This window comes from Thermobia domestica, chromosome 10, assembly GCF_964235325.1.
Source record: "Thermobia domestica chromosome 10, izTheDome1.hap1.1, whole genome shotgun sequence".
Lineage (NCBI taxonomy): Eukaryota > Metazoa > Arthropoda > Insecta > Zygentoma > Lepismatidae > Thermobia > Thermobia domestica.
Window position 1 is genome coordinate 262,674,155 of NC_137463.1, and position 27,160 is coordinate 262,701,314.

Here is a 27,160-nt window from a genome sequence, read left to right on the forward strand (position 1 = left end):
TAATTGTATTCCGTCTCCCAAGAATGGTATTCTTAAGTTTATTTCTATTCTGTAAGTTCAATTATACATATTCAAGGCAAGGAATACCATGAATGTATTAAGGAAACTATTACTGAGTTATATTGTCTTCTCCTATTTGTAATTTCCTTACATTGATAAAAATATGATTTATTTATTTGATTACTATTAGATTTTATGTTTTGTCTGTTACGAAAAACGGTTGTTCAATGCAAATGAATGACTGTGAAGAATCAGTGAAACGAAGTGGGAGAAATCGGAAGGACTCCGAGAAAACCCACAGACACCATGATACTCACCAAAATCTTATGGTCTGGATTCTAACCAGGAACTTCGCACCAGAGGAGAACATTTTATCACATTTTTTTTTTTTTTTTTTTTTTGTTTGTTTGTTCGTTTGTTCAGTGAGAATTTCTTCATTGCCAATGTCCTACCAGATCTCGATGTAATTGATCATAAAATGAAATCTTTCTGTTTTACGTTGAACGGTTCAGCCAGATAGGCCAAAGTAGACAATGATGGTGAGAAATGTATGAAATTGTGGAATGAAGAAAATGGAAGGAAACGGGTGAACCTCGAGAAAACCCAAGTGCATGGTGTTTGTCCACTACAAAGCTCACTTGGCGCGAACTGGAATCGAACCAAGGATCCCATGCGCCAGAGTTGAACGGTCTACACTAGCCCACAGCGGCCCACATAACTAGCCCACAGCGGATCCCGTAACTATCGTGTACAAAACAGAGTGCTATGGAATGAAATGTGACCCCAAAAGTGGGGGTAAAACAAAAATCTTTGCTTGTTAACTTTAGTTAGATTCATAGCTCAATAACGACTTATCTTCTATCTGATCTTGAAACTTGTGTTGTTGGATGGACTTCGCTGCTTTTAAACCATGAGTCAGTCCAGACCACCCTAATGAATCTTCATTACATAAAATTCTCCAACACTGTTGAGATGAAATTTCCAATATAATCCTGTTACTCAAATTACATTAAGAGTAACGACAATATTAAGAATTTTGTTTTGCGAAATTAATAATAATTCAGTGAAATTCAGAGGTGAATGTTGAAACTTAGTTTGAACACAAATTGAATTATCAACCAGAAAGTTATGAACTGCTTTCTAAAAAAATTGAAGGGTAAGGGAAAAAAGAGGGAATGTCACAAAATTGTATTTTCGAGAAAACTGCGATTTAATATTGAAAACCACGTAAGAAGAATAGGGTTAGTTACATCTTTTTCCCCTTTTTAATGGACATTTCTACATCTACGTATGCATGCATATACAGTCAAATATTACCAGAAGTCATCAACAGATAGGCCAAAGCACCCGTTAAAGCATACATATGGACATTCCTTGTTTTTTCCCCTTACCCTTCAATTTCATTATTATTAAGAGTGCTTAATTTTGGTACACTTCACTGACTTGCAACCATAAGCTCTGGACTTGGATTATCCATTTATTTGTTCCTAATCCTAATGCTGACTTCATCAGAGAAAGGTGTTAAACGTTATGAAGGAAACTTTAAAATAAACGAGTAGGTTATAACGTGAAATTAAATACTAGATATACAAACATAATTGATTGTTTAACTACTACCTAAATTAATGTATCCAGGCTCTTTCAAAATACCGTTTAGAAAGCTTAAGGATTGAATCTATGAATAAAAACAAGCCAGAAATGCTATATACAAAAAGGCTACGGAGTGTATCCTTTCCGAGTTATGAACAGTCGAAATATCGAAAAAATGAAGTTTGGAGCGTACCGGTAATAATGCAATATCAACGTCCTCAGATAAAATGATGTTGTGAATGTTCCAGTATGTGAACCTTTAGTTCTCACAAATGCCAAAACCAAGATGCGTAGAAACTTGCGCAATGAATTCCCCGAAGGAATGAGCGAGTTTCCGAATATCCTGAAATTAAAAGTAGGTTGAAATCAGTGTAAATCGAATGAATAGCCATGAAGAAACGATAAGTCGTTAGCGGCAAGTCAATATTGTAAACTGATGTAATGTAAAGGAGTAGTATATCTATGTGAGTTGCATAATTTGCAGAAAATGGAAGTAAAAGCAAAACATGCTAGAGTAGTGTAATTTATTGTCAATACGTATTGAAAAAGAACTCAGATTAATTGAGAAATAGGTTTCCGGAAAGAAAAGGGAGAGGCTTATGCATGAGGTACTAGCCGTACACTCGTCTGACAAGACAGAGGAAACAAGGGCGTCATTTAGGGTGGAAGGGATGGGCAATTACCCCCTGAGTTTGAGATTTATATAGATTTTATCAATAGAATAATTGTAAATCAGTGAAAAACGCGAAATGTTACTTGTGTCAAGCGGTCTTGCCAAGGGCGCCGATTTCTCTGTAAATTTGGGGGGAGGGTTCATTCAGATGCAGAAAGCATATATGAGGATTTTAAGACAAATTGCATTCAAATTATGCCAAATATTGTAAATTTACAAATACAATGAGGGGGCCCACATGAGCTTTAGGGGGCCCCGAGCACTCTCGGCCCCCCAGGATCGGCGCCCTTGAGTATTGCCCCCTAGCAAAATCTGAAATGACGCTCCTGAGAGGAAATTCTCTTGAAATACGTAATACAAGATGTTCCTCCAAGGTATAGAATCCATCTACCGCAGATTGCGTGTCAGGGTATGTGCCGTTAAGTAATAATAATAATAATATAATAATAAGAAAAATATAACGAAAAAAAGGAAGAATACAATGTTTACAATGCTGGAGAATGATATTTCAGGACAAAACGAGAGGAAAAAACCTTGTTGAGTTTTTCTTTCTTTTTTCTTTTTTTTTTTCGAAATCGGTCCCGTTGTTGAGTGAGGGTCAGAAAATTGATTCACAAGTGCGGAAAATAGCAATAGGTCCAGAAGCATCGCAAAGGCAGATGATAGACAAATAGAGAAAGTTGTACCCGAAGAAGACAATTCAGTTAACAGTTGTTTGCAGTGCAGGATTTACAAGAACTCTTCAAAGGAAATGGAGAGTCAAGGGAGATATGAAGGAGAAAAAACACTAGAAAAATCCATACAGTGGCAAGTAAACCATACAATGCACATTAGTGTAGTATAATATATAATTGACACCCTAGTATAGTTACATACATGTGCTCACTAGAGAGGTCACCTCTGGTGCTTGGGGTCCCGGGTTCGATCCCAGCCCCCGCCAAGTGAACTTTGTGGTGGACAAACACCGTGTGCGTGGTTTTCCTCGGGGTTCTCACGTTTCCTCGCACTTTCTTCATTCCACCATTTCATTCATTACTCATCATCACCGTCTCCTTTAGCCTCACCGGCATAAACGTGGGACGTAAAACTCAGATTTCATTTTCATGTGCTCACGAGAGTTACACACATGTACAGTAGAAAGTGTTAACCTGGGAAGAATTACAGAACCACAGATATACAGGTGGGATATAACTCCAAGAACGAAACGACCACATAACAAATTGTTGGGAGTACCTGATATGAGGAAAGAAATCAAGTAGTGTCACAGGTGAAGACAATCCACATTAAAGGAAAGCCCACCTTAAAATCCAGAAAGAAATACTACAACATATGCCGAACGCATTCTACAGTATTTGTGTATGCGACTTTCTGGCTTCTTTGCATGTACGGATTTATCTCGTGGCTTTAGATTTATCCACGGTATTTGGCAAGAGCATTACAGCTATATCTGGTTGTCTAAAATGAATTTGGAGCTCCTCCGAGGCTAAGCGGTTAGCGTACGCGCCTTTGGCGTGGGAGACCCGGGTTCGATTCCCGGCGGGAGCTCATGTGGTTCGGATTCCACGTTAATCAGTAGGTCCACGTCTCATATAGCCTCGCTGCTCAAAGGGACGCTAAACTAAAATCAACTCAACTCAACTCTAAAATGAATTTAGCTCTTGAAGATCAAAATTAAGAATCCGTTTATTGCGATTTGAAAATAGCATTGTGAAGCCATTATTGTTCGATATACACTATTAATCTTCGATTACCTTCCCCTATTTTTCTGGCAAAACCATAATTTCGTCACTACGAAACTTGTTTTGTTTGTGGCCAAGAAAGAAACGTGGCACGTGTTTTCTGGACGATTCCTTTGAAATTAACGTAACACTAATCAAAAACTTCTGCAGAGACTGAAAGAAATGATAAACTGATGGTGTTATATTTGGGTTATAAGGTGAATGCATTAAAACCTCTGAGCCAAGTTCTCTCATTTTTTCTCGGTCATTAAAGACGTGTGCTGTCTAGCGTTGTCAAACTGTTTAGGAAAGTAGTCATACAGGTGCTGAATGTCTATTTAGGAATGCTATCCCACATTTGAAGATCTGAATTGCAGAACATCCCAAGTCCACCGTAGTACTTTTGTGTTTTTAGAAGAAACACAAGAAGATTATAATTGTCATGCTATTCTCTTTAGCTGAAATTATTTTGAATTTTTTTAAAGGTTTAGATTTGGACCTACGTATTCTGCAAGTGAATAGCCCTTAAAACATAGATGCTAATATAAAAATCAAAAAATTAAAAATAGCAAGAAAAAGAGTGGACTTGAGATGTTTTGCAATTCAGATCTTCATTTGTTATAGATATTAGCAAAGCGGAACAATGGCCGTTGTCGGGTCATGGTTGACAGTGAGGCGCCTTCACATATCCCATAATACTTGCTGCTTTAAAGTACAAAGAGTACATATACCAAGTAGAGAAGCTAGATTGCCTTGGCGTTGACTTGCTGCAAATAGTCCAGATAAGATTACAGGATATAACTGATGACATCACAAATTGTGTCGAACTAGTCGTGCTTCCCTGATTAAGTTGAAGGAAGACTGTACGCAAGCGGGATGAATAGCTTATTATTCCTTATACCAGAATGCCAATTGTTTATTCTGTGCGGCGAATGTGAGTACACGCTGGATTCCCCTGCTCACCGGACCATCTACAGACAAGTTCACGGCACTCACTAACAGGAACAAACACTACATTAAACCTACTTTTCTTACGTTTAATCAATATGAGAAAACCTTTTCTGCCAGGTCCTTCTGATTTCTGATTTTTTTGATTAGTATATATCTATAGAGAGACAGACGGACGAACAAACTCCTTTAAAAAGATCTCTCAATGACAGAACTTTGAAATCGTTTTCTAGCAGCATTGACGCAGTTAGCGAGTTTAAATTGTGACATCTATGCGCGGTAGTCTATAGCATATTACCATAGAGAGGTACACAACTTGACAAGGAGGTAAAGGGAACAAGGTGGCTCAGTGATAGAGTGTTCACCTCTAATCCGTGGGGTCCCTAGTTCGATCCCAGCTCGTGCCAAGTTAGCTTTGTGGTGGATAAATACCGTGTTTGTGATTTTTTTGGTTTTTTTCAGTTTTATCATACTTTAATCAATCAAGTATTGCATTCATTTGTCATCATCACCCTCTCCTTTAGACTAGCTGGCATAACAGTGGGACGTAAAGTTGAAATATTTCATTTTTTCTACAAGAAGATGTAACTTTCCACTTATTTTAGCAGACTCTGAACTAGTTGCTCAAAAATTTTTTTTCAAGAAATGATTAAATAAACTGCTGCCCAAATTATGTCATCTCCCTCTTTTGCATTATTTTCTATGAGGTACTTTCACGTCTAGTTTATAGGACAATTCGTAAACTGAAAGGGAACATTGAAGATATCGTTACTAACTTATCACGCAATATGTGTGAAAAGTGGTGCAGAATCCATTTCATCCACCGAACCAAAGGAGAACACTTAAACGGTATTATCTTCAAAATATAATGCCATTGGCTGCATTTCACAGTAGAAGGGGAAAAAATGTTTAATTAAAACTCATAGTGTTCATTCTACTTCGTTTTAAACTTGTGACGTTCTTATCGGTAAACTTTGAATAATGTTTCTCATACTTATTCATAAGAGAAAATGACATGTAGTCTTTAAGTTTTACGTCCCACGGTTATGCCGGTTAGGCTAAAGGAGACGGTAATGATGAGTGAAATGGTGGAATAAAGAAAGTGGGAGTAAATGGGAGAACGCCAAGAAAACCCACGAGCACGGTGTTTGTCCACCACAAAGTCCACACGGCGCGAGCTGGGATCGAACCAGGGACCCCAAGCACCGGAGGTGAACGCTCTACCACAGCCACCGCTACTCATAAGAGAGTAAAAGAGAGTAACAAAGAGAAAACGCTTACGCCTGTATTTTGTTACTTTTTATATCCAGAAAAGAAATGATTTCTTTTGCATTCCCGAGAAAAAAACCTAATGTATATCAATATACATTTCGTTTTCAATATGTAATCTACGTCTTTCTATTGACACATCACTTCAAATTTTCGTTATTGAAAATTCTTTTCATCTCATATCTCGGTTTCCTTCCAAGAATTGAAGTTCTACTTTCCCTTACGTTCAATTTTAATACTGAAGTAAACACTCCTCAGAACATATAAATGATTTTAATTCTACGTTACGTGCCGTACAACCTTATATAAATTTCCATGGGATATGTTGATAAAAAACCAACTCGCATCATTTTTTTTAATTTATCCTGACTGTTAGGTAAATGAAAATACGACGTTCTTCCGATCTTATTGCGTTGTATATACACACACATTTTGTGGAATAAAATGTATAGAAAAGAAAATAATAATGATCATCATCATCATCATAGGTATTCTGCCTTTATTGGCAGGTCACTTGCCGCAGCTGAGAAGCTTCCATGCTCCACGGTCCTCCGCTAACCTTTTCGTCTTCGCGTATGATCTTTCTGTTTTAATATCATCCATTAATTGTAGTCTCCTTCGCCCCCTCCCTCTCTTTCCCGCTACCATACCCTCTAGGATGTCCCTCATGATACAATCTCTTCTTAGGTAATGTCCCAACCAGTTTCTCTTCCTCTTCGTAATAATATCTAGAAGTGTTCTTTTCTCACCCACCATATAATAACGATAATAAACGAAAATCAATATTACTTGAATATACACATTGAAAAACGTTAGAAAAATTGTATTCTTTCTTTAAACATTTATAGTCAATTGATTTATTATCTTCTTCATTTATTATAGACCTTCCTACATATAATAGTTCTGCACCATTTTATGCTTCTCTTTTCACATAGTCGTGTATAATTATATAGTAATCACCTCTCATAAACATTGAATACAACATAATCTTCTACGTGATGAAGAGTAAGAATTACTGCCAATACTCATAATTACAATATGAGTACTGGCAGTAATCCTTTACAATATCGCAGGTAGGCACAGTGGCTAAGTGGTAGAGCGCTCAACTCTAACATATGAGGTCCCTGGTTCGATTTCCGGGGAAGTAAGTTTGTGGTGAATAACATCGTGGGTTTTCTCGGGTTACCCTCGTTTCTCCCCTATTTCCAGTGGCTCTTCTTTCATCCTTTAGTTGTCATTATCATCCACCTCTTATAATCCTAGGATGTTATACTGAAAGATCCATTCCATTTTTTTTACAGTATGGTACACCATGCAGGAATTACTGTCTCGTTTCATTAGTATAAACAATTTTATCGCTTCTTCTCACCTTAGTCTTAGCAGCTATTCAACATAGGTACAGTGCTGACAACAAAATTTATCTAGTTGCTGGATAGTGTTGTTACGTTGCGTCTAATCAAGGCTGACAATGGGTAAGTTCTTTGCTAAAGAAAGAAAACATATACTATTATAGAAATGTAATTTTGAAGTATTCTTATTTATAGAGTGATTCGATTATATCCGTCAAGGAATCGCTTTAGAAACTCCTTAAGGATGAAAAGTGGACTCCCAAAAGCCATCCGAACCCATGATTGGATGTTGAATGACTTGTTTGACAAATGTGGCTTATAAACCACAGTCGTCATCTCCGTTTAGAAGTTGTGTTTTTATGCTACAACTGAACCAATAGGTCGATTGGTGTTTAAATATGTCACGCCAGTCTCTAAAGGGTTAATGTGACTTTCTAGCACCGTTGGTATATAAGAAAGGAACGACCTACTGTTTAAAATAGGTTTCTAGTCGTGCTTATCTCAAGTAATTACACCAGCTAATTGAACGCTGGTGCAAGGCCACACTCATGGACGTCCTGAACTTCCTGAATATGAAATCATTTTCTGGACAAAATAACTCAACACAGAACTAAATTATATTTTTAAATATTTTAATTTATTTTTTTTGTGGTTATGTATTAAGTTCGCGCGCGTGATGGAAAAATTGATTCTGGGTAGCGGAAACAATATTTTAAACATTATCCCAGTGTCATGAGGCAATTTCAAAGCTACAAATCTATTTGTTACTGGGAATAACCAATAAACCAGGTTGTGTGTTTTTATATATTATATAATGCAATTTTTTTTATTACAATGTTTATATACATGGCGGATCCAAGGGGAGGGCTATAGGAGCTATAGCCCCCCTCCTTGACGCTCAGGAATATACTGGCTAAAATGGACTTCAATCCTGCTTTACACTGGATAAAACGATACAATTTGGTTCAGCCCCTCCCTTGATCATATCCTGGATCCGCCCCTGTATATATATATATATATATATATATATATATATATATATATATATATATATATATCTTACATCATAAAAAGGTCTTCTAAAAGATTCTTCCAATTTTCAGAACTAAGGGGCCTTGACCCCCCCCTAGGAAAATATCCTAGTTATGCTAATGCTTGCGTACAAAATTGTGTTGCTCTTTCGTTTGATGTATTATTTATAATTGTAATAAAAACTACAAAATTTTAAGTCACCGATATTCATATTGAAACACCCTGTATGTAGCACCGCCCTTTGAATGAAGCCTCTGTCTAGTGATAGGGACCTTTCGAGTATCTGCACCACCGCCCATTTCATGGTGCACATCTACTCCTGCAACGGAAGCGAAAGAAATATCACGAAATATTAGAAGAGAATCATATAATATGGAAGCTTCTCATTTTATGGCAAGCGACTTGGGACTGATGGTAAAATTCTTATGATGATGAATTTGCCCGTTGTTTTTTTCCTCAAATGAAAGAGCATCAGAGAAGTCCCTTTACATGTTTTCCTGATCGACCCTCGTTTTCAACACTACCCGTCTGTGTATGTGTGTGTGTGTGGAATGCCTTGAGATTTGATAGATCACGCTCGGACCAGAGTGCGCTGGTGACGTGTTTACGACCGCCTGCCACGTGAGACAAAAACATAGCAGAGCTCAGGAAATAGAAAGAGAGAAAGAAAATAAAGGATCAGCACACAGAAAATTGGAAAATATTTCTCTGACAAACACAATGACCTACCGTAGAACTAGAAAACTTAATCTTCCTTGTTATGCATATGGACTTACGCAATCAAACAGTTTGTATTGACCGAGATTTAAAAAACCAAACAAAAATGAAAAAACACAAAATGTATTGGATGCAAGAATAACAGAAAACAAAGCACTTGATATCGAGATTAAATCAATCCAGGGTAAAAAAAAGTAAACAAAAATATTTTCCTTGACCTGTTTCAGGTAAATTATATCAGTCCAGAGCATGAACTCAAACAGAAATAAATAGGTCTTCCGCCTTTTACTATGTTCCCCCTTCCCCCTAACGTCTTTGTTTTGACAAAGCTGTTACCATTTTCTTAATACAATTCTTCAATCATAGTCCTATCTTCTTCTTTCTGTTACTGCCCCCATGCCTAGTGTATCTATTAGAATGTAGTTTATTCTCAAACAATATCCGGACCCTCTCTTCCTTCCTTTTTCACTAAAGATGTTTCAACCAAAGATGACTTTGATGAACTTAACCGTAACAATGTCCCACAGGATCCACAATCCTATATCAACCAATGTGACTCAGAACTAGTTACCATAATACTTTACGTATTTTGACTTACGAATAGCCAAGCCCACTTTCAACATTATCAACAACTACCTACTGTAATTCACTACCAAGAACCATCTACTGTATTCCACCACACACTAAGAAGTCCAAAGGATGTAAACCCAGTGTTAGACTGGGCCTCTCGGAGCCCCGACTGGAAGAGCAGTTCAGGGGCCTCACGGTGGGAGTCGTATATATCCCATAAAATACGGGATCGTCCCTTTCTCAGAGTTCCCAAAAACGTTTGCCGGAACGCTAAAATGTCGCAGGTTTTGCTAGCAAGCTGATGACTCCATAAGTATTGGCTCATACATAAATGAAAACGAAAAGTACTTTAAACGAATTCCTATTTATTGAATGTATACGTATGTACCTAATGTAATGAACAAAAGGATACTGATAACAGCACTCAAATTCCCAAATACGAATGCTTAAGCGAACAACACTGTACAGACACCTCTTAAATATGGAACACTTAATACGACAAAGAAAAAGTATAAGGTATAGGTATGGCAAATAAATAAATCTAGAATATAGCCTTTGTTGTAGTTATTCTTCTAATCACATTCACTAAAACACTGTCCACTTCGAGGTTTGGCTTTCACTAGTGAATGGGGGCCACAAGTATGGAGTTTGGGTAAACTACTAATTTTCAGCGAAATCTTGTTGTCTCCAAGAGCAACACACGTTGAAAAAACAATTAAAATAATACATTTTTGATCACTTACTCTTTGCTGTCCGTAGGGATTGACTTCCCACAAATTAATTTAACACATAATCAAGGCCAGATGTGAACTATAATACAAGTAAGGCCGTTCGAAGAAGGCTTTTACATGCCTTAGTTCGTGGATACTAAGCGCGAATTCTTCGCTTATGCTAACATCCTGGAAGATCCCGACATAATATCTTTGGTTGGCAGTGTCTTTTAGGATTTGCTATGGAAAATTCATAAATTTTATATTCATAATCAATACAAATAAAGTTATAGTATATTGAGTAGTTCTGACAACATGTCGTTTTGTCCCGTGAGACCATGAATTCGTGGTCAAGGCGGAGGTTGGCAATTTCGTCTGCAATTCACACAGATTGCAAGAGCAGTTCCACTGTAGTTGAGATAATAAGCGTCAGCGTATCGACTTTTGCACCTGGTCTGTCAGTGTAGCAATTTAGTATTAATAAGGTTTCTAAGCGTTGATAATCATTTATATGAAAATTATACACAAAATAGTTTTAGTAGCCAAAATCATGAGTTGATAACTTCACTCACGAAAATAAAAGAATATCTGCTGTTCTGAAGTATTCTGCTAGTGAGATAATCCTTCAGTTCAATAATGAGTGGTTACTTTATATTATCCTGGTGAGAGTCTGTCCGAAAAACATCTGAGTGCAAAAGAAGAAAAATAGTTTCTTATCTGCTATAAAGCGTTCAGAGCAAAGAAAGAAAATATGTTTTCTTTTACTTGAATAAAATATTAATTTTGCACGATGATGTAAAGTCTGCGAGAATATACAGTTTGTCCAATATATGAGTCGTATGGCCGGCCTGACGGTCATAAATTTAGTCATAAGAGAAAAATATAAACCACACCTAAGGAAAGCAGTGAGATACATTTCAGAAAGAAGTACGTGTTCGGATCAGAATCATTGATGTCAGTTGAGGTACATGTGATATCAGTGGATTTAAGAGTGCGCGAGGTTTACCTCTTGTCTTTTATGGTTGTTTTATTGGTTATATTTATATGTCTAAAGTTTGTTCTTGTTATTACTTGCATGGCGGTACACTTTTAGTTTGAGCTCTCTATATTAATGGTTTACTCGTGATCCCCCGTAGGGTAGTCACTAAAGCTCTTGGCTTTGATGCGAGTAGTCCCGAGTTGAATTACCGGTGGGAACACTCGGTCGAAAAGTTATAACGGCATTTTAGGCCAGCCATCCTTAGTGAAGTTTTGAGATTTTCCTGGGTTTTCCTCATTCGCAGCAGTCAAGTGCCGGGATGATACCTAACATACAGGTCTCAGTTAGCTTCCTTCCTTCCATCCCTCTTTCCCGGATAATGTACTCGGCAAGGAACGTCATCCCTTATATGTAAGGTACTTAAGGTCATAGATAGCAGAAGTGCTCAGAAAGGTGTATAAATAAATTAATTAATGGTTTACTCGATCATTACTATTAACAAGTCTTGGAGTTAATTATCTGAATTTGTAACCCTTAAAAATATATCCAACATAATCACACCGGGCTGGTAAACGAGCAGCATTCGGGGACTAACGTGAACCGGAATTCTGCAGAATAACAATTCAGATTCTCTCAGGTCCCGCTATACCACCACGTTCAAATTCACTTATTTCTACAATAGATGCTTGGAGTATCGCCCTCACATTATAGATACAGAGTGAGATCCGGGCATAGACACAGCTGCACTCTTGTTATGTCTTCGTGCTTCCTTGAATCTACTAGCAGTGATGGGTCTAGATCAGTCTCCCTGTATCATGTCTTAAGATCAGTATGCCATGTGAAATCAGTATGCTGTCTATAGACACACATTACGTGGAACAACTTCTGTGCCTATGTATGGTCTAAATGTAGGAATGAAATGAAATCTTTCATTTTTATGTATGATTATACCATGTAGGCTTAAGGATATGTTGATGATGAAAATTAATAAAATGGTGGAATGGAAAGAGTAAAAACAAACAGGACAACCCCGAGAAACCCATCATATTGTGTCTGTCAACTACAAAGCATACTTGTCAGGAGTTGAGTTCGGATCTAAATGAAATAATAGAAAAGTGTGCAGCAAATTTATGGAAACACAGCAAAATTGATGTTTTAAAAAATGAGAGCCTCGGTAGTTTACAGATTGTCAGCTTTTATTTATGTGTAATTTTTTGCTTTTAGTTTTTAGTTATTACTTTAAATATCTATTTTTGAATTTTTATTATTATCCTAGGAATATTGCACCTCATACTGAAAATATGCCGTTTTCATTCAGTTTTTTTCGGAACTGTCTCTAGTTTCATAAAACGAGTTATTTTGTCTTATTGGATGATTGACTAAAACATGTGCAAAGATTGATAAATGTGTGGTGAAATCTGAATAAAGTTACATATAATAAAATACAATAAAGGAAAAAGTTACAAATAATTATCTATACAGTCCTATGTTGGCCCAACTATACACAATTGAATATTAATAGATGTAATGGTGTGTAATTATATAATGCATAACTGTCATGTGCTGTATCAAAATATATTGTGTACAGTAATATCGTTAGCTGAGTCAAAAATAATCTGTTTATTTTGGGAATTTGTTTGAAACCATACAGGAATTATGTCATTTTCATAACTTATAATTAATATTCTATGATAAAGCTATGTATAATAAGATACTTTATTAAACAATTCTTTTTTCTTATATTTCAGGGTCATTCTAAGGACTTTTACAAGACACTTAGTAGTGCATATTAATCATTCATAAAAGAAGTTAAAGCTACTATCAAGAAACCAACAAAATAAATTTATCTATCTACGTATTACTGTATCTATGATGTATGTTTTATTAGTACTAGTCATTGCAGTGTTTACTAATATAAGTGACGTGTGACAATCTACTACACTGTAAATAAATCCTTTGGATAACAATGCGGGAAACAACGCTTATAAATAGATCAAAGAACACAGTCGCTATGAGGTACCAAAGTTATTTTTTAAGCAGTCTCAGTGTTATGATTGATGAGACACGCTACTCAAATGATCCCTCCAAAGATTTTACTTCCGAGAAACTCACATCAACTCTTGTACCTGAGGTTACGATTTTGAGTATTGTTACTCCTACTGAGACAGGAAGTGTAGTACCATCGGTCAGTACTGTGGAAAATGTAACGGCCTCAGATTGGGGACCAGTAAGGGATCCTCTATACATAGTGATTCCCATGACTATTCTTTACGGCATTATATTCTTAAGTGGCATCATAGGAAATGTATGTACTTGTATTGTAATATGCAGGAATCGTGCCATGCACACGGCTACTAACTATTATCTCTTCAGTTTAGCCATTTCTGATCTGTTGCTTCTGATTGCTGGTCTTCCCGCAGAAATGTATAACATCTGGTCACGTTACCCGTACATTTTCGGAGAGGCTTTCTGTATGCTGCAAGGCCTTGCTGCAGAAACATCAGCAAATGCCACAGTGTTGACCATTGCGGCATTCACTATTGAGAGATATATTGCAATTTGTCATCCATTTTTGTCTCACACAATGTCCAAACTGTCCAGAGCGATTAAATTTGTGGTTACAATCTGGATTTTGTCTCTGTTGCTGGCCATTCCGTTAGCAATGAAGTTTGGCATTGTCCGACTGGAAATTGATGGGGTTGAAGTGGAGACGCGCTCAGTTTGTGCAGTGAAACGTGAAATCATTCCTCACGCTTTTGAAATATCAACGTTCGTCTTCTTCGTGGCTCCTATGACGTTGATAACTGCTCTCTACGTATTGATTGGGATTCAGCTTCACCGATCCAGTACCATGGCAGCTCGAGGAGAACTGATTGGCATCGATGGGAGAAGAAATTTATGCAGATCTGCGCAGACGCAAGCCGCTAAACATGTTGTCAAGATGCTGGGTAAGTTTTTAACAGACATTTCTAGAGTTGAAGCGATTAGAATTGAGTTCTGACAGATAGCATATAAGGAACACTTAAACTGTATCACACGCTTTGCAGCCAACAATAAATAGACTATAAGTTCTTGCCATTCAAAATCTCGTTTATGAAAAGATCGTTTATGTATGTATGTAGACACTATGAGCTTACTATAAGTGAAAACCCAAAAGTTATATATGTAGCGTAGTAAGTTTGGCAACTCCGCGAATTGCTCTTTCACTTTAACATACTATTTGTCGGGGCTCAAATTTGATCGTGTCAACTATAGTAATAATGACTGTTATTTTGTGTTGATTAAATTATCAAGTAATATTAATGAATATTAATAGAAATTCAGAAGTAGAACTATATTTGAAAACTTTCCGTGACGGTGTAAAACTTCAGTACCTTTTAGTTAATGTTGATGTTTCCAATTTACTTAGAGATAGTATGTCTATAAAAATCATAATGACTTAATTACTGCAAATAAGTGTTAATTTTCAGAAAAACAACATTTTCTTTCACGCTATGCTCTTTTAGCGATTAAAACACTTTACGTTCGATATAAAATACCTACCTGACTTTATCATTACACCCATTGCTTTATGAACAAATTCCATTTGATTCCAATAAGACTTCAAGACAAAATGCTCCACTTTTTTGAAAATACCAAATATATAACTATTCTATCATGTCGTTTTCCGTATTGTCAAACTAAAATCAAGAACACACTGAGCAAGGCTATGTGATAAAGATATATAAGAACATAATCGCATAACAGTTTCATCACATTAACTGTGACTTCATCAGACTCCTACTGATTCTTTGATTTCTTTATCTCTGAGAATGAGTGGAAGTCTCATGAGAACATAGCATGTTGAAACTGTTATGTGATTGTGTTTTTAATATATTTTTATCACATAACGTTGCTCAGTGTGTTGTTAGACTAAACACACATTCAAATACATTTAGAGAATAAAATATTTTAAAATATTGTTAGCTCTAACCTTTATACATTCTAAAGATTATTCTCCAGAAAATCTATGTATTCTCCAAAAATACTTCGGAAGGATAAATTTGTTTTACAGATCTCCTTACCAATATTGTGCCCTGGTTCAATGAATCTTGCTATTAACGACATTGGTACACTTAAGGCAACAAGTAGTCATGTATACCTTAATCATATTTTACAGACTTGTTGGATTTTCTAGGCTGGTTGGCATTCTTTGTTCTATTTTCTTATCTATGTAGACTTACTTCCCACGATTTTACCTTTAGGTCAAAGAAGACAAAAACTGAAACATATACAGGGTGTTTCGAAACAATACTGATAACGTTAGGGAGGTGATTCCTGACACCAAAATAAGACAAAAAAGTATACATCAACTTGGGTGCACGAATGCTTCCTTTTGGAGATAAAAGCTGCCAAAAACATGAAAAAAAAAATTAAATTAAAGAATCATAGCTCCAATACTATGGTACCTACCGTAGTCAGATCAAGACTTCACGTAGGAACTAGTATGTACTCTATCCAAAACTACATGTTTCAGTATCCTAAGGTACTCACGCAATTATTTTTATAGGGTGAGTTTGGCTACGGACATATAATTTGAAGTACTCACCAACTACCTCCATAAAATTGTTACGGAAGTACCGCAGAATTCTGAAACATGGATATTTGGATAGAGCACATATTAGTTCCTAAGTGAAGTCTTGGCCCGTCTATGGTAAGTTCCATAGTTTTCAAGCTATGGACCTTTAAATTCCATTGATTCCTGTTTCTGACAGCCTATAACTCCGAAAGGAAGCATTTGTGCACCCAAGTTGGTCTATACTTTTTGTCTTATCTTGGTATCAGGAATTACCTGCCAAACGTTGTCGGCGTTGTTTTGAAACACCCTATATATGGGAAGAATGATGAATGACAGTATATCCATATCTTGACTGGGACTGGAATTGGTCTTCACATTGGCTACTTTTTAAGGAGATTTGTTTAACAAACCTCGTTATATACAAATAATTACGCTGTCCGTCCATCTGTCCACGAGACAAAGCTCTTAAGAACTACTTGATGTGTCACCTTCAAATTTGTTCAGGACGTAGCGAATCAAAAACTGGGTACCGAGTTCGTTGATAGAGGCGATACTAAAACCGAGAGTTGTAAAAATGAACAATTTTCAGTTTTTACATTTAATTTGTTTTCTACTTACTTATATCATCCTACCCCAACAAAAAAAATCACTCCATTTTAACAACTGTCAATCAGCTTGGAAAATGCAAACTTTGCAAAATAGGAATAGAGGTAGAGTTTACATTGGCTTCTACATCTTAGTAACGTTGTTCACTATAAAGCGGAAACGGTGAAAGATAGCGAAAAGCGGGTTTCTACGAGGGCAATCCTAAAAAAAAAGGTCTCCTATATTTTTAGATATACAAAGAACCGTTTATTTTCTATAATTGCTACATCACTTTAAAGGTTGAAGGAAGCTTTATTTTTCTACATAATCGCCATTTCGGTCGATGCATTTTTGTAGACGCTGTGGCAGTTTTACAATGCCCATGTCATACCAGCTTGCCGCCATGCCCTTGCACACACACACACCTTCCGATATTGCAACTTTTCCGTAAAAATCCTGTGGGTGGTGCTTCTGGAAACCTCAGAAACCAAAATGCAGAGAGCATCCAGAGTGATCCTCCGATCTTTACGCATAAGTTCCTCAACTTTCGCGATTGTCTCGTCGGCAATTGATGGCCTCCCGTTCCTCCCACCCCTCTATACCACTTGCGAACGTTTTTGACATCCATGCACGGCTGTCCATACACTTCCGTCAATTGGCGATGAATTTCAACCGGTTTAACACCTTTTGCATTCAAAAATCGAATAACTGCGCGAACTTCGCTCTTGGCGGTAACGTTCATCGGGAGCTCCATTTCGAATGGCTGCCAAGCCAAGACTGAGCATCCGAGCGAAACGCCTGCGTGCTTATGTGGTATCGGAGAAGGCACCACCCACAACAGTGTTGCCAACATCCGTATTAAAAGTTTCTCTACGTCCCCAAAAAATAGGATACTTTTTTGGGGGGATTGCCCTCGTATAATTGTTTAAGCATATCAGTAAAGCATTTATCTCCATCTTCAATAACAATACTATTCGTGGCTTCGGATTGGATAGAAAAGAAACACTGCCCAAGGAACTTCAACACACACTGTATTTTACACTATAATGTATTACGGTTTCAGATATCTAACATATCCTTCAGCAGACACTATAGATATGGTATCTGATGAAGGATGTGTTAGATATCCGAAACTATAACATATTACAGTTTAAAATACAGTGTGTGTTGAAGTTCCTTGGTCAGTGTTTCCATCCTCAAATCTCTGCCAAATCCAGAAGTGGAAGAAATCAACCAATTTGGATTTCAACGGTGATCACAATAGAATAGAAACCGTAATAGATTGGGAGAAGCAGTAATCTTTAATCTATTAAGCGTCCCTTTTAACTCTAACATCTCTACTGAAACCGGAAGTACCAGAAATCAAACGCTTCCGGTTTTATCGTTAATCATTATAGAGTTGAAATGGTAACAATTAACGAGAAAGATTTTAGGCAGTCGATTAGAAATACCAAGAATATATTCCATCTGTACTTAATATTTCTACTAAAGCTGAAAATGGTAGTGTCAACCATTTGCGGTTTTAACGATGATGGCTATAGAATAAATACAGTAATACGAAGAAGCATAGAAAGAAGCAGCCTTTTTGTCCAATTAATTAGATGTCCCAAAATTATATTTCATCTCTACTCTAATCTCTGTACTGAAAATGCTACTGATTCTGGTTTCAGTATTAATTGAGTAAATATCACACCCAATCAACCAAACTTCTTTATGTGGTGTAAACGTAACAATGCTTCTTGTTTAACTACTCTACTATCATTGTCAGAGCCACATTACATCACCAAACCCAATGCACAAGCAGACATGCACTGTGCATGTTGTAAAAAATGTTTATTTGGGAGTTTAATATTCTAACGTGCACTTAGGAGGATAGTAGAAAAATCTTATCCTTACAATACGCTTCCTTTTGCAAGCTCCCTCTCAGCGTATAGATGCACTTCAATAACCCTATCTCATATGTAGCAGAAAGAGTTTGAAAAGTAAACGCTATCTTTATTTGAAACTACAGAAAATGTCTGTTGTTAACCATGAGTGAACGATCTGCAACCAGCAAAGCATTGGAGTAGTTTAAGTTGTCTAATTTGAGGATCTAATTTTTACACCACCAGAACATGTAGCCTATACTCCCAATCCCCCCTCGAGTCAAACATAAAGAAAACGGCTGCGATTAGATCATATGAAAATCTGTCTGCGTACACAATGTATTGGTTCAGGGTGACTTCTTTCTATGACAAACGCATATATACGTTATTTTTTTTTAATATAAGCATAGAATATAGTTATTTGCTTTGTTTCTGTATCCATATAGAGGGTGAGGTGGAATTATATTGGGCGCAGAGTAGGTGGTCATCCTAAGAATTAATTGTATTGATTACAGTTAGTTACGTGGACCCGCGTATGGTAATTGCTAACACTTCCCTTTGATACAAGCGACCCTCGCTTCAATTTCCGATGGAGACACTTGCTGGGAAAAAGTATAACAACTTTTTTCAGGCTAACCATCCTGAGTGAGGCTTTCCTGGGTTTTCTTCACTCACACCACTCAAATACCAGACTGGGCCGCGGTGGCTCAATGGTAGAATGTTCACCTCTGGCACATGGGGTCCCTGGTTCGATCCTATCTCGCGTCAAGTGAACTTTGTAGACAAACACCGTGTGCGTGGGTTTCCTCGGGATTGTTCCATTTCCTCCCACTTTCTTTATTCCACCATTTCATTCATTTCTAATCATCGTCGTCTCCTTTAGCCTAGCCGGTATAACTGTGGGACGGAAAACTCAAAGATTTCATTTCATTTTTTTCAAATACCGGGATGATATCTAACACACAAGTCCCAGTCTTCTCTTTCTTTCCCTATTTCTTTTTTCCTTACCCCCTTCCATGGAGAGTATGCTCACCTACGGACATGACTTCTCCTTTATACATGACGGGCTTAATATCTTGGATGCTGATAATGATCAGAAACATGTATAAATAAATAAAATACATTTAGTTCTAGGGTGCTTCTGTTGATCAAGCAGAAAGAAGCAACTTGTTTGGGTTTAAGGAGATATTAAACTTAGAGATACAAGTATAAAACTCTTTAAAACAATATATTCGACATGAGAAAAGAATCAACTCAATACAACCTACTGAAGAAAGAGAAAGAGTAATGAACAGACAGAAGATTCACGAATAAAGCAGCATACATTTGAAGTTTCCACTGGTAAAGAACAATTTCCAAATAGATTTTTAAAATATTACAGGCTGGAGTCAATATATATATATATATATATATATATATATATATATATATATATATATATATATTTAAAGAAACTTCGAAAGCTAACCCCATAAGATTTACGTATGATTAAATTTGGTTAGCCAGATGTTATCAACAGCAAGCATTGGCGCAAATCTGACTTCAACATTGAGGGGGGGGGCGGCTAAGACCGTTCCTATCTTTTTTTAAGCAATGTTCAGACTAATTATGAATTTGAAAAACAATGCTGTGGAGGGTCAGGGAAGCAGAGTTGTCTTCAACATTGGGAGGCGGGCAGATTTGAGGCTTATTCTGAGTGGACATTAATTTCATCTCACTTCTCTTTGTGACAGTCGGAGACAAATCATCACATTTCTCCCCTAAAAACATATTTCAAATCGAAATATTGGGGGAACATTCCCCCGAATCCAAGACTGGAGGGGACATGAACCCCTCATCACCCCGGGATTTGCGCCAGTGACAGCAAGAAAAGAGTTTATATTTATACGAGAAACTACGAAGAAATAGAAAATACTAGTGAATTAGTTACTACCAGATGATACTTTAAAAACTGATATAAAATGTAATAGAAATTTAAGGACGCAATTGAAGACAGAATCTGGCAAGTGAGCAAGAAAATTAAAGAATCAAAATTGAAATTCGCAATATTCATAAAACATTACAAAATAAAAGGATGCCGAGCCTTGATAACGCAGAAAACTAGAGACAGTATTTGTTCATTATGCATTTAGGCATGATTTATTTGCACAAAAATATTTAAAGCAGGTAGTTAAGTATCTAGATATAGACTTCTTAATTTTTTATAACGTCTACAAAGAAATGTACCAAACCTTTGGAAAGCAGAAGATGGAGGAGAACTGAGTGCAAATTTATATCAAGTAATTAGATTAGAATAGGAATAATTTGGAAGAAAAACCTCTATCTAGACAACTGTAATTTACGATTTAGTTTGAGAAAAGGCAAAAGTATGGAGAGCACGATTAGAAGATTAGACGAAGTTATTACTTGGTAAATCCGAAAATGAAATAAACAGAACTATCAAAATATAATATTTGCGAGGACGTCGATTTCTCTGTAAATTTGGGGGGGGGGGGAATTCAGATGCAGAAGGTATATATATGAGGATTTTAAGACAAATTGCATTCAAATTATGCCAAATATTGTATATTCATAAATACAACAGGGGGGCCCACATCAGCCCCAGGATCGGCGCCCTTGAATATTTGTACACGTAGTTGGATCTTTCGATGATTTCTGATGGTCATTAATGTAGTGGATATCCTGAAATAAATATTTATAATACATTCTCAATATCGAGTAATTATTAATAGTAAAACGAAAAACCCAAAAATAGAAATAAGAAAAATACCAACCAAGCATTGGCATCAAGTTCCGGTATGATTTGTGTAATACCGTAGAAAGTGAGCTATACATCAGCTGATATTATCACAGTGAGTCAGTTGTAGAGCTCTCTCCTCTGTCACGTGGAGTTCCTAGTTCGACCCTAGCTTCCGCCAAGTGGACTTTTTGGATCTGCGTGGGTTCTCCCGTTTCCTCCCACTTTCTTCATTCCACCATTATCATCAATTCAATAATCACCGTCTCTCGTAGCCGTCGGTGCATAACGTGGGACGTTAAACTAAAATAAATTCGCTTAACGAAAATTAAGAACTGAATAACAGATAGTATGAATTTACTTATTACTTTTGTTGTACTAGAGTATAATTTTGTTTCCCAAGAGCTTCTCCGTGGCTAAACGGTTAGCATACGCGCCTTCGGCGTGGGAGACCTGGGTTCCATTCCCGGTGGGAGCTCATGTGGTTCGGATTTCACGTTAATCAGTAGGTCCACGTCTCATATAGCCTAGCTGCTGAAAGGGACGTTAAACTCAAAATTCAACTCAACTCAATTATGTTTCCCAATGAAATACAGTGTGAGAAATAGCTAAATGGTAGGTAATGTCAAAGAAACCGCGTTTGCAATCAGTAAGAAATAGAGAACTGAAATCGAAAGAATGTCAATACGGATAATAAAGTACTAATTATGTAGTATATGTTTACTAAATTATCATATCAACAAACAAAACTAGATTAATCATATCAGGTGCGAAACTTCATGAAAACTCATAAATAAGATTTGAGAATAAAACAATACAAAGATTAACAATTTAACGACCAAGTATAATGCAGAAAAACATTCCGAAAAGATCATATAGTCTTATTTCTATTTTAAATCTATCCTAAATATATAATTTCATGACCAGATCTCCCACCTGGTTTTAAGTTAACGAATTACAGGGTAATACGTTTCAAATCAGTGCAAAGAGATACTTGTACAAATATTTATATTACGAGGAAATAATATTTTGGGTTAAATGCGAATCAGAGCGTAAGAAAAAATGCCCGAAAGAATTCGATTTGAGCCATTTTTACATATTGTCTTTAAATGGTATGTAAATAAATCGGGTTAAGCTGGGAATAGTTATGTGAATTTAAATATTTTGAAATCTGTTTGGACAATAAGTGTGAGTGCAATACACATACTATATAAAAATTCACAGTGGCGTATTTAGGGGGGCTTCCGGGCTTAAGCCCCCCGAAATCTTACTTACTATAGTAAAGTATATGAAATATCTTGCAGAATTTCACATTTTCGGGCAAAGCCCCTGAAATTAGCAAAGCCCTCCGCGAAACAAAATCGTAAATACGCCACTGAAAATTTATAATATATTCATCCACCATAAGAAAAGAATATAATGTAGAATATAGAATTCTGTATTATATAATACAGAACATACATTTTCCCACGTTGATTATATATTCCTGGCCCGTGATAGTCATCGTGCGTTCCTATGTAGGCATGGTTCGGCAAAAACAGTGTTAATATCTAGCGTCTTCGCTCGGGCCGGAATTTTTTTTTCTTGACCTGAACGCATTGAGTACCTAAGAGACGCCATGCAACAAAACGCATACACGCCCTACCTCCATTTCGGTATTACTCACAAATGAGTTTTCCATAGGCTACTTACATCTCATTAACCTTCCATCAAGTCGGATTACGGATTACTGTTGTACGGAAGGTGAAATGAGAAAGTGTATTCTTTTAAACAGGTAGTCATCATTCAGTGAGCTGGTATCTATCTCAGTTAAACAACTCTCTTCGGATCAAAGCACAAGGATCTTCTTAGGACTTTTAAAGATTGTGAATCCTTGAATACTCTATGGAAACCCCAGATGAATGCTATTGTGGCCCAGAAATGGATTCTGCGGGATTCTTGCTGTACATTTCTGGGGTATTTAACAGAAGATTACAGAATGACTTTCCAAAATCCAAATATTGCCCTATGACCGGTATTGAAACTCAAGTAAAATTCACTTGATCTTTCCATTCCACTTAAAGTTTGTACTCCAAGCCTTAGTGGCTCTGAGCAGGTGTGAGACGTGAGGAACATCCAAAAGACATGTCGTACTGACTATCTTAGCGAAGTTACTTTACTGAATAACAAAATATAAGTTTCTGGTTGAACCTTGTTATTTCTTTTCTTAGAAAACTAAACACATTTTTAATGAACTAAGTTCTTTCATTGTGATATACGATACATGACATTCTTAAAATACCACGTGTATAGGATGTTATTTTCTGAATATTATTTACACTAGCTTTGTAATTCTGGAGATTAAATATAAACATCTTTCCGACTAAACAAGATTTAATAAAATTCATATCGAGTAAATTTCACTACAGAAAAGACGGCGCAACCACTTGAAGCAATTAAATGACATATAAACTATTGACCGAAGTTATTACATAATTAAGGTTCCAGAAAACTTTTTAAAATGAGCTTCATAAAGTTTATGCCATGAGCAAAAGGTAACTTTTTGTATCTGAAAAGAAATAAATGAGTATGGCTCCACATTGTAAAACTACGATCGATTATGTGATACTAAAATTACATATATTAGATTATATCTTCTGGTTGCAATAGACGGATAAGGTCACAGAAAGAACTGTTCTTTGACGGTAGACCCGTATCAGAAACAATTTCTTCGCTATCTCTTACACAGACACCAACTAACACTGGAAGTTCAACTAAGTAGTACCTACTAGTTTGGTTTTCAGGAAAAAAATCTATCTATTAAAATACTACAGTACCAACTAAGAGCGATTTTTTTTTTTTTTTGTGAAGTGCTAGCCATAGGCTAGCTCCCTTTTAGAGGGCTACACCCTCTCTTAGGTAGGAGAAGTGAAGGTATTATGGTAAATAGTAAGGCATGGATGGGCTAAGAGTAGTTTATTAATATATTTATTTATTACTAGAACTAGGGCATTATCATCTTTTCGATCATAATCATACTTGAATGGTAGGTGTAGTTTTAATAACATAAGAGCTGTAACATAATAACAAGTATAATTGAACACAACATAAATATAAATATTGTAATTATAGAATATATATATATATAAGTGAGAAAACAAAGCAAAACATGAGAACAATAGAAGTGCTAAAGTTAAGATGTGATAGATTATATAAATAGATGAAAAGAAACATTACATACATATGATTGTTATTAATAGGAAAATAAATAAGGAAATAGATAGTATATTATAAGCAAAGAACAGTAATGATCATAACGAAGGATTAGGTATAGCATGCACGATAGTATGATATAGTAATGGGCGTGAATGATGTGGCGAGGTGCATACACAGGACAACACGTGGGTGATATTAGTTAGACAAATGAGCTTATCTTCAGCCTAGGGGCGGCTCTAGGCAATGATGAAAACGAATGAGGCCCATGTTAGTAAATAATGGTAATCACTGTGCTGGAAATGATGGGTGAATGAGAGGAAGATGTTCATGAATGACGTAATCGGTGATGATAAGTAAAGCGGGATCAAGTGGTGGTAGAGTATAATGATATAATGTGAAGAGAAGCGAAAGTGGAGGATGATAGTAACGATGAGGTGTTGGATGAAGTGCTAAGTAACGCATTGTATCCTGAAGTAAAGGATGACGAGTTTCGAAACGCTTGGTGATATATGTGAGCCGCAGTTTTTCAATGTAGTACTGTAAGGTCGGAAATGTAATTAGATTATACAGATCTTGTGTGGGACTAGGTAGCTTAATACGGAATGCTGTACGGAAAGCATGGCGTTCTAAGATGAAAAGCTTATTGTAGAATTTTGTCGGGGCAGCTAACCAAGCAGTAAATCCGTATGTGAGGACTGGTCGTAAGAATACTTTGTACGTATTTACTATTGTGTGTGGTTTAAGGCTCCAAGTGGTACCAGTCAAGCGTTTCAATAGATTAAGTCTATTATAGGCTTTAGTAGTAACGGTTTTTAGATGTTGCAACCAGGTAAGATGACGGTCATATGTAATTCCAAGATATGTAACGGTATTACTGAGTTGAATAGGCACCCCATCAACGTGTAGAGAGAGTTTACGTGGATTTCTACGGAATTTGGAAGTTCGCCTGGGCGGTAAGAAAACTATCGCTTGAGTTTTAGCTGCGTTTATAGTAAGCCTCCATGAAGTGCACCAGGTGTAGAAGTGATCGATAGCAGTCTGTAAGAAAGTGCTGATCTGCTGAATAGTTGTTCCAAGTGCTAGCAGAGCCGTGTCGTCCGCGTACTGGAAGAGATGGACGTTATCTGGTAATCGGGGCATATCAGCTACGTATAGAAGATATAATAAAGGGGATAAAGCCTACCCTTGCGGTACTCCAGAGAAGAGAAAGATAGGATGTGATAAACTGCCTCGTACTGAGATATAGGTGATACGATTGGTAATGAAGTTGTATATGAGGCGAATATATGAGATAGGGAGCTGGAATTTGAGAAGTTTGTATATGAGCCCAAGATGCCAGACCTTATCGAATGCTTTCTCCAAGTCAAATAACACTAAGCAGGAAGGTTGAGCTGAATTATAATGTTGTGTAATGAGCGTTGTGAGTCGGAGCAGCTGATCATTGATAGAGAAGCCCGGTCGAAAGCCTGCTTGTGTGACTGGAAGTAAGTGATGATCGGCGATGAATAGATGTAATCTTTTAACCAGAATACGCTCTAAGATTTTACTGAAGGTGGAAGTAAGTTGGATAGGTCTATAGGATGTAATATTCTGCGGAGGTTTGTGTGGTTTAGGAAACATAAGCGTCTTGGATGTTTTCCAAGCTAAGGGAAAAAAGCCAGTGCGCAGTATGAATGTGTAAACATTCGCAAGAAGAAAGAGTAACGAGATAGGGCATTCTTTGATATGGCGATATGTTACGTTATCGAGACCAGGTGCAGTATTTCGTTTATTATTAAGAACTTGAGTGATTTCGTTAACAGTGATGGGAGCAGAAACAGCAGCATTAGTAGGTAAGATATGAGTAATATTTGGTTGAAGTTGCGGCGATGAGGTATTAAGCCTGTCTGCAGCGTGAGGTGCGTTGTCAGATGACGGTGTGAAAATTTCTTGTAAGTGATCTGCAAATGCATTCGCTTTATCTCGATCGGTAGAAATAGGTGTGTCGCCTAATAAAATAGGGTAGGGCGTAGTAGTGAATTTCCCACACAATGCATTAAAGCGATTCCAGTATTTTGTAGGATGAGATGTTTCGGAAAGATTGTTGCATGTCTTCACCCAGGAGCGAAGTTTATATGCTTTGACGTAGTTGTGAACTGTACGTTGAAATCTAAGAGCGACCGAGCTCTAACTTATAACCTTAGCTTTCAAACATTTGATTTACGGTTATTTGTGATTTCGCGTTTATAACAAAGACAAATATTTTTAAAAGAGTGTACTTTAAATAAATTACCTAAAGAAATATTTCTCAGAAAATTTTTATTCTTTTAAATTATTGTTTGAAGGCCTTTGCCTTTAGTAAGCCTTCTCCGAAATAAATGCAAATGAAATGTGCTGCCATCTTTGGAGCTCTTTTAAAATATGCGTATATGTATGTGTCCTATCCTTTCGACAATGAGATCTCGGAAACTACAGACTCTAGAAAGATGACGTTTTCACTGATCGATTGCAAATTTCATGTAGATTGTCCAGTTCTAATCGAATATTTAAAAAACATGGGCACTATTGCTTTATTTTTATTTTTTTCACCCGGCTTTTTGCTCATAATTGCCGACTTTTACTTTACTTTTTTCGCACTTGCTCATAATTCCCGACTTTTACTTTGCTTTTTTCGCACTTGCTCATA

General features: G+C 36.7%; 1 protein-coding gene across 1 annotated transcript in view; it reads left to right on the forward strand.

The window, feature by feature from the left end:
* Positions 1-13,797: 13,797 nt before the first annotated feature.
* The window catches only part of LOC145661923 (pyrokinin-1 receptor-like), a 108,282-nt gene continuing 94,919 nt past the window's right edge, over positions 13,798-27,160 (forward strand). Inside the window, exon 1 of the mRNA XM_081727271.1 lies at positions 13,798-14,503. Within this exon, the coding sequence (XP_081583397.1) occupies positions 13,813-14,503 (691 nt within the window). The 5' untranslated portion in view covers positions 13,798-13,812. The remainder of the gene's footprint in view (positions 14,504-27,160) is intronic.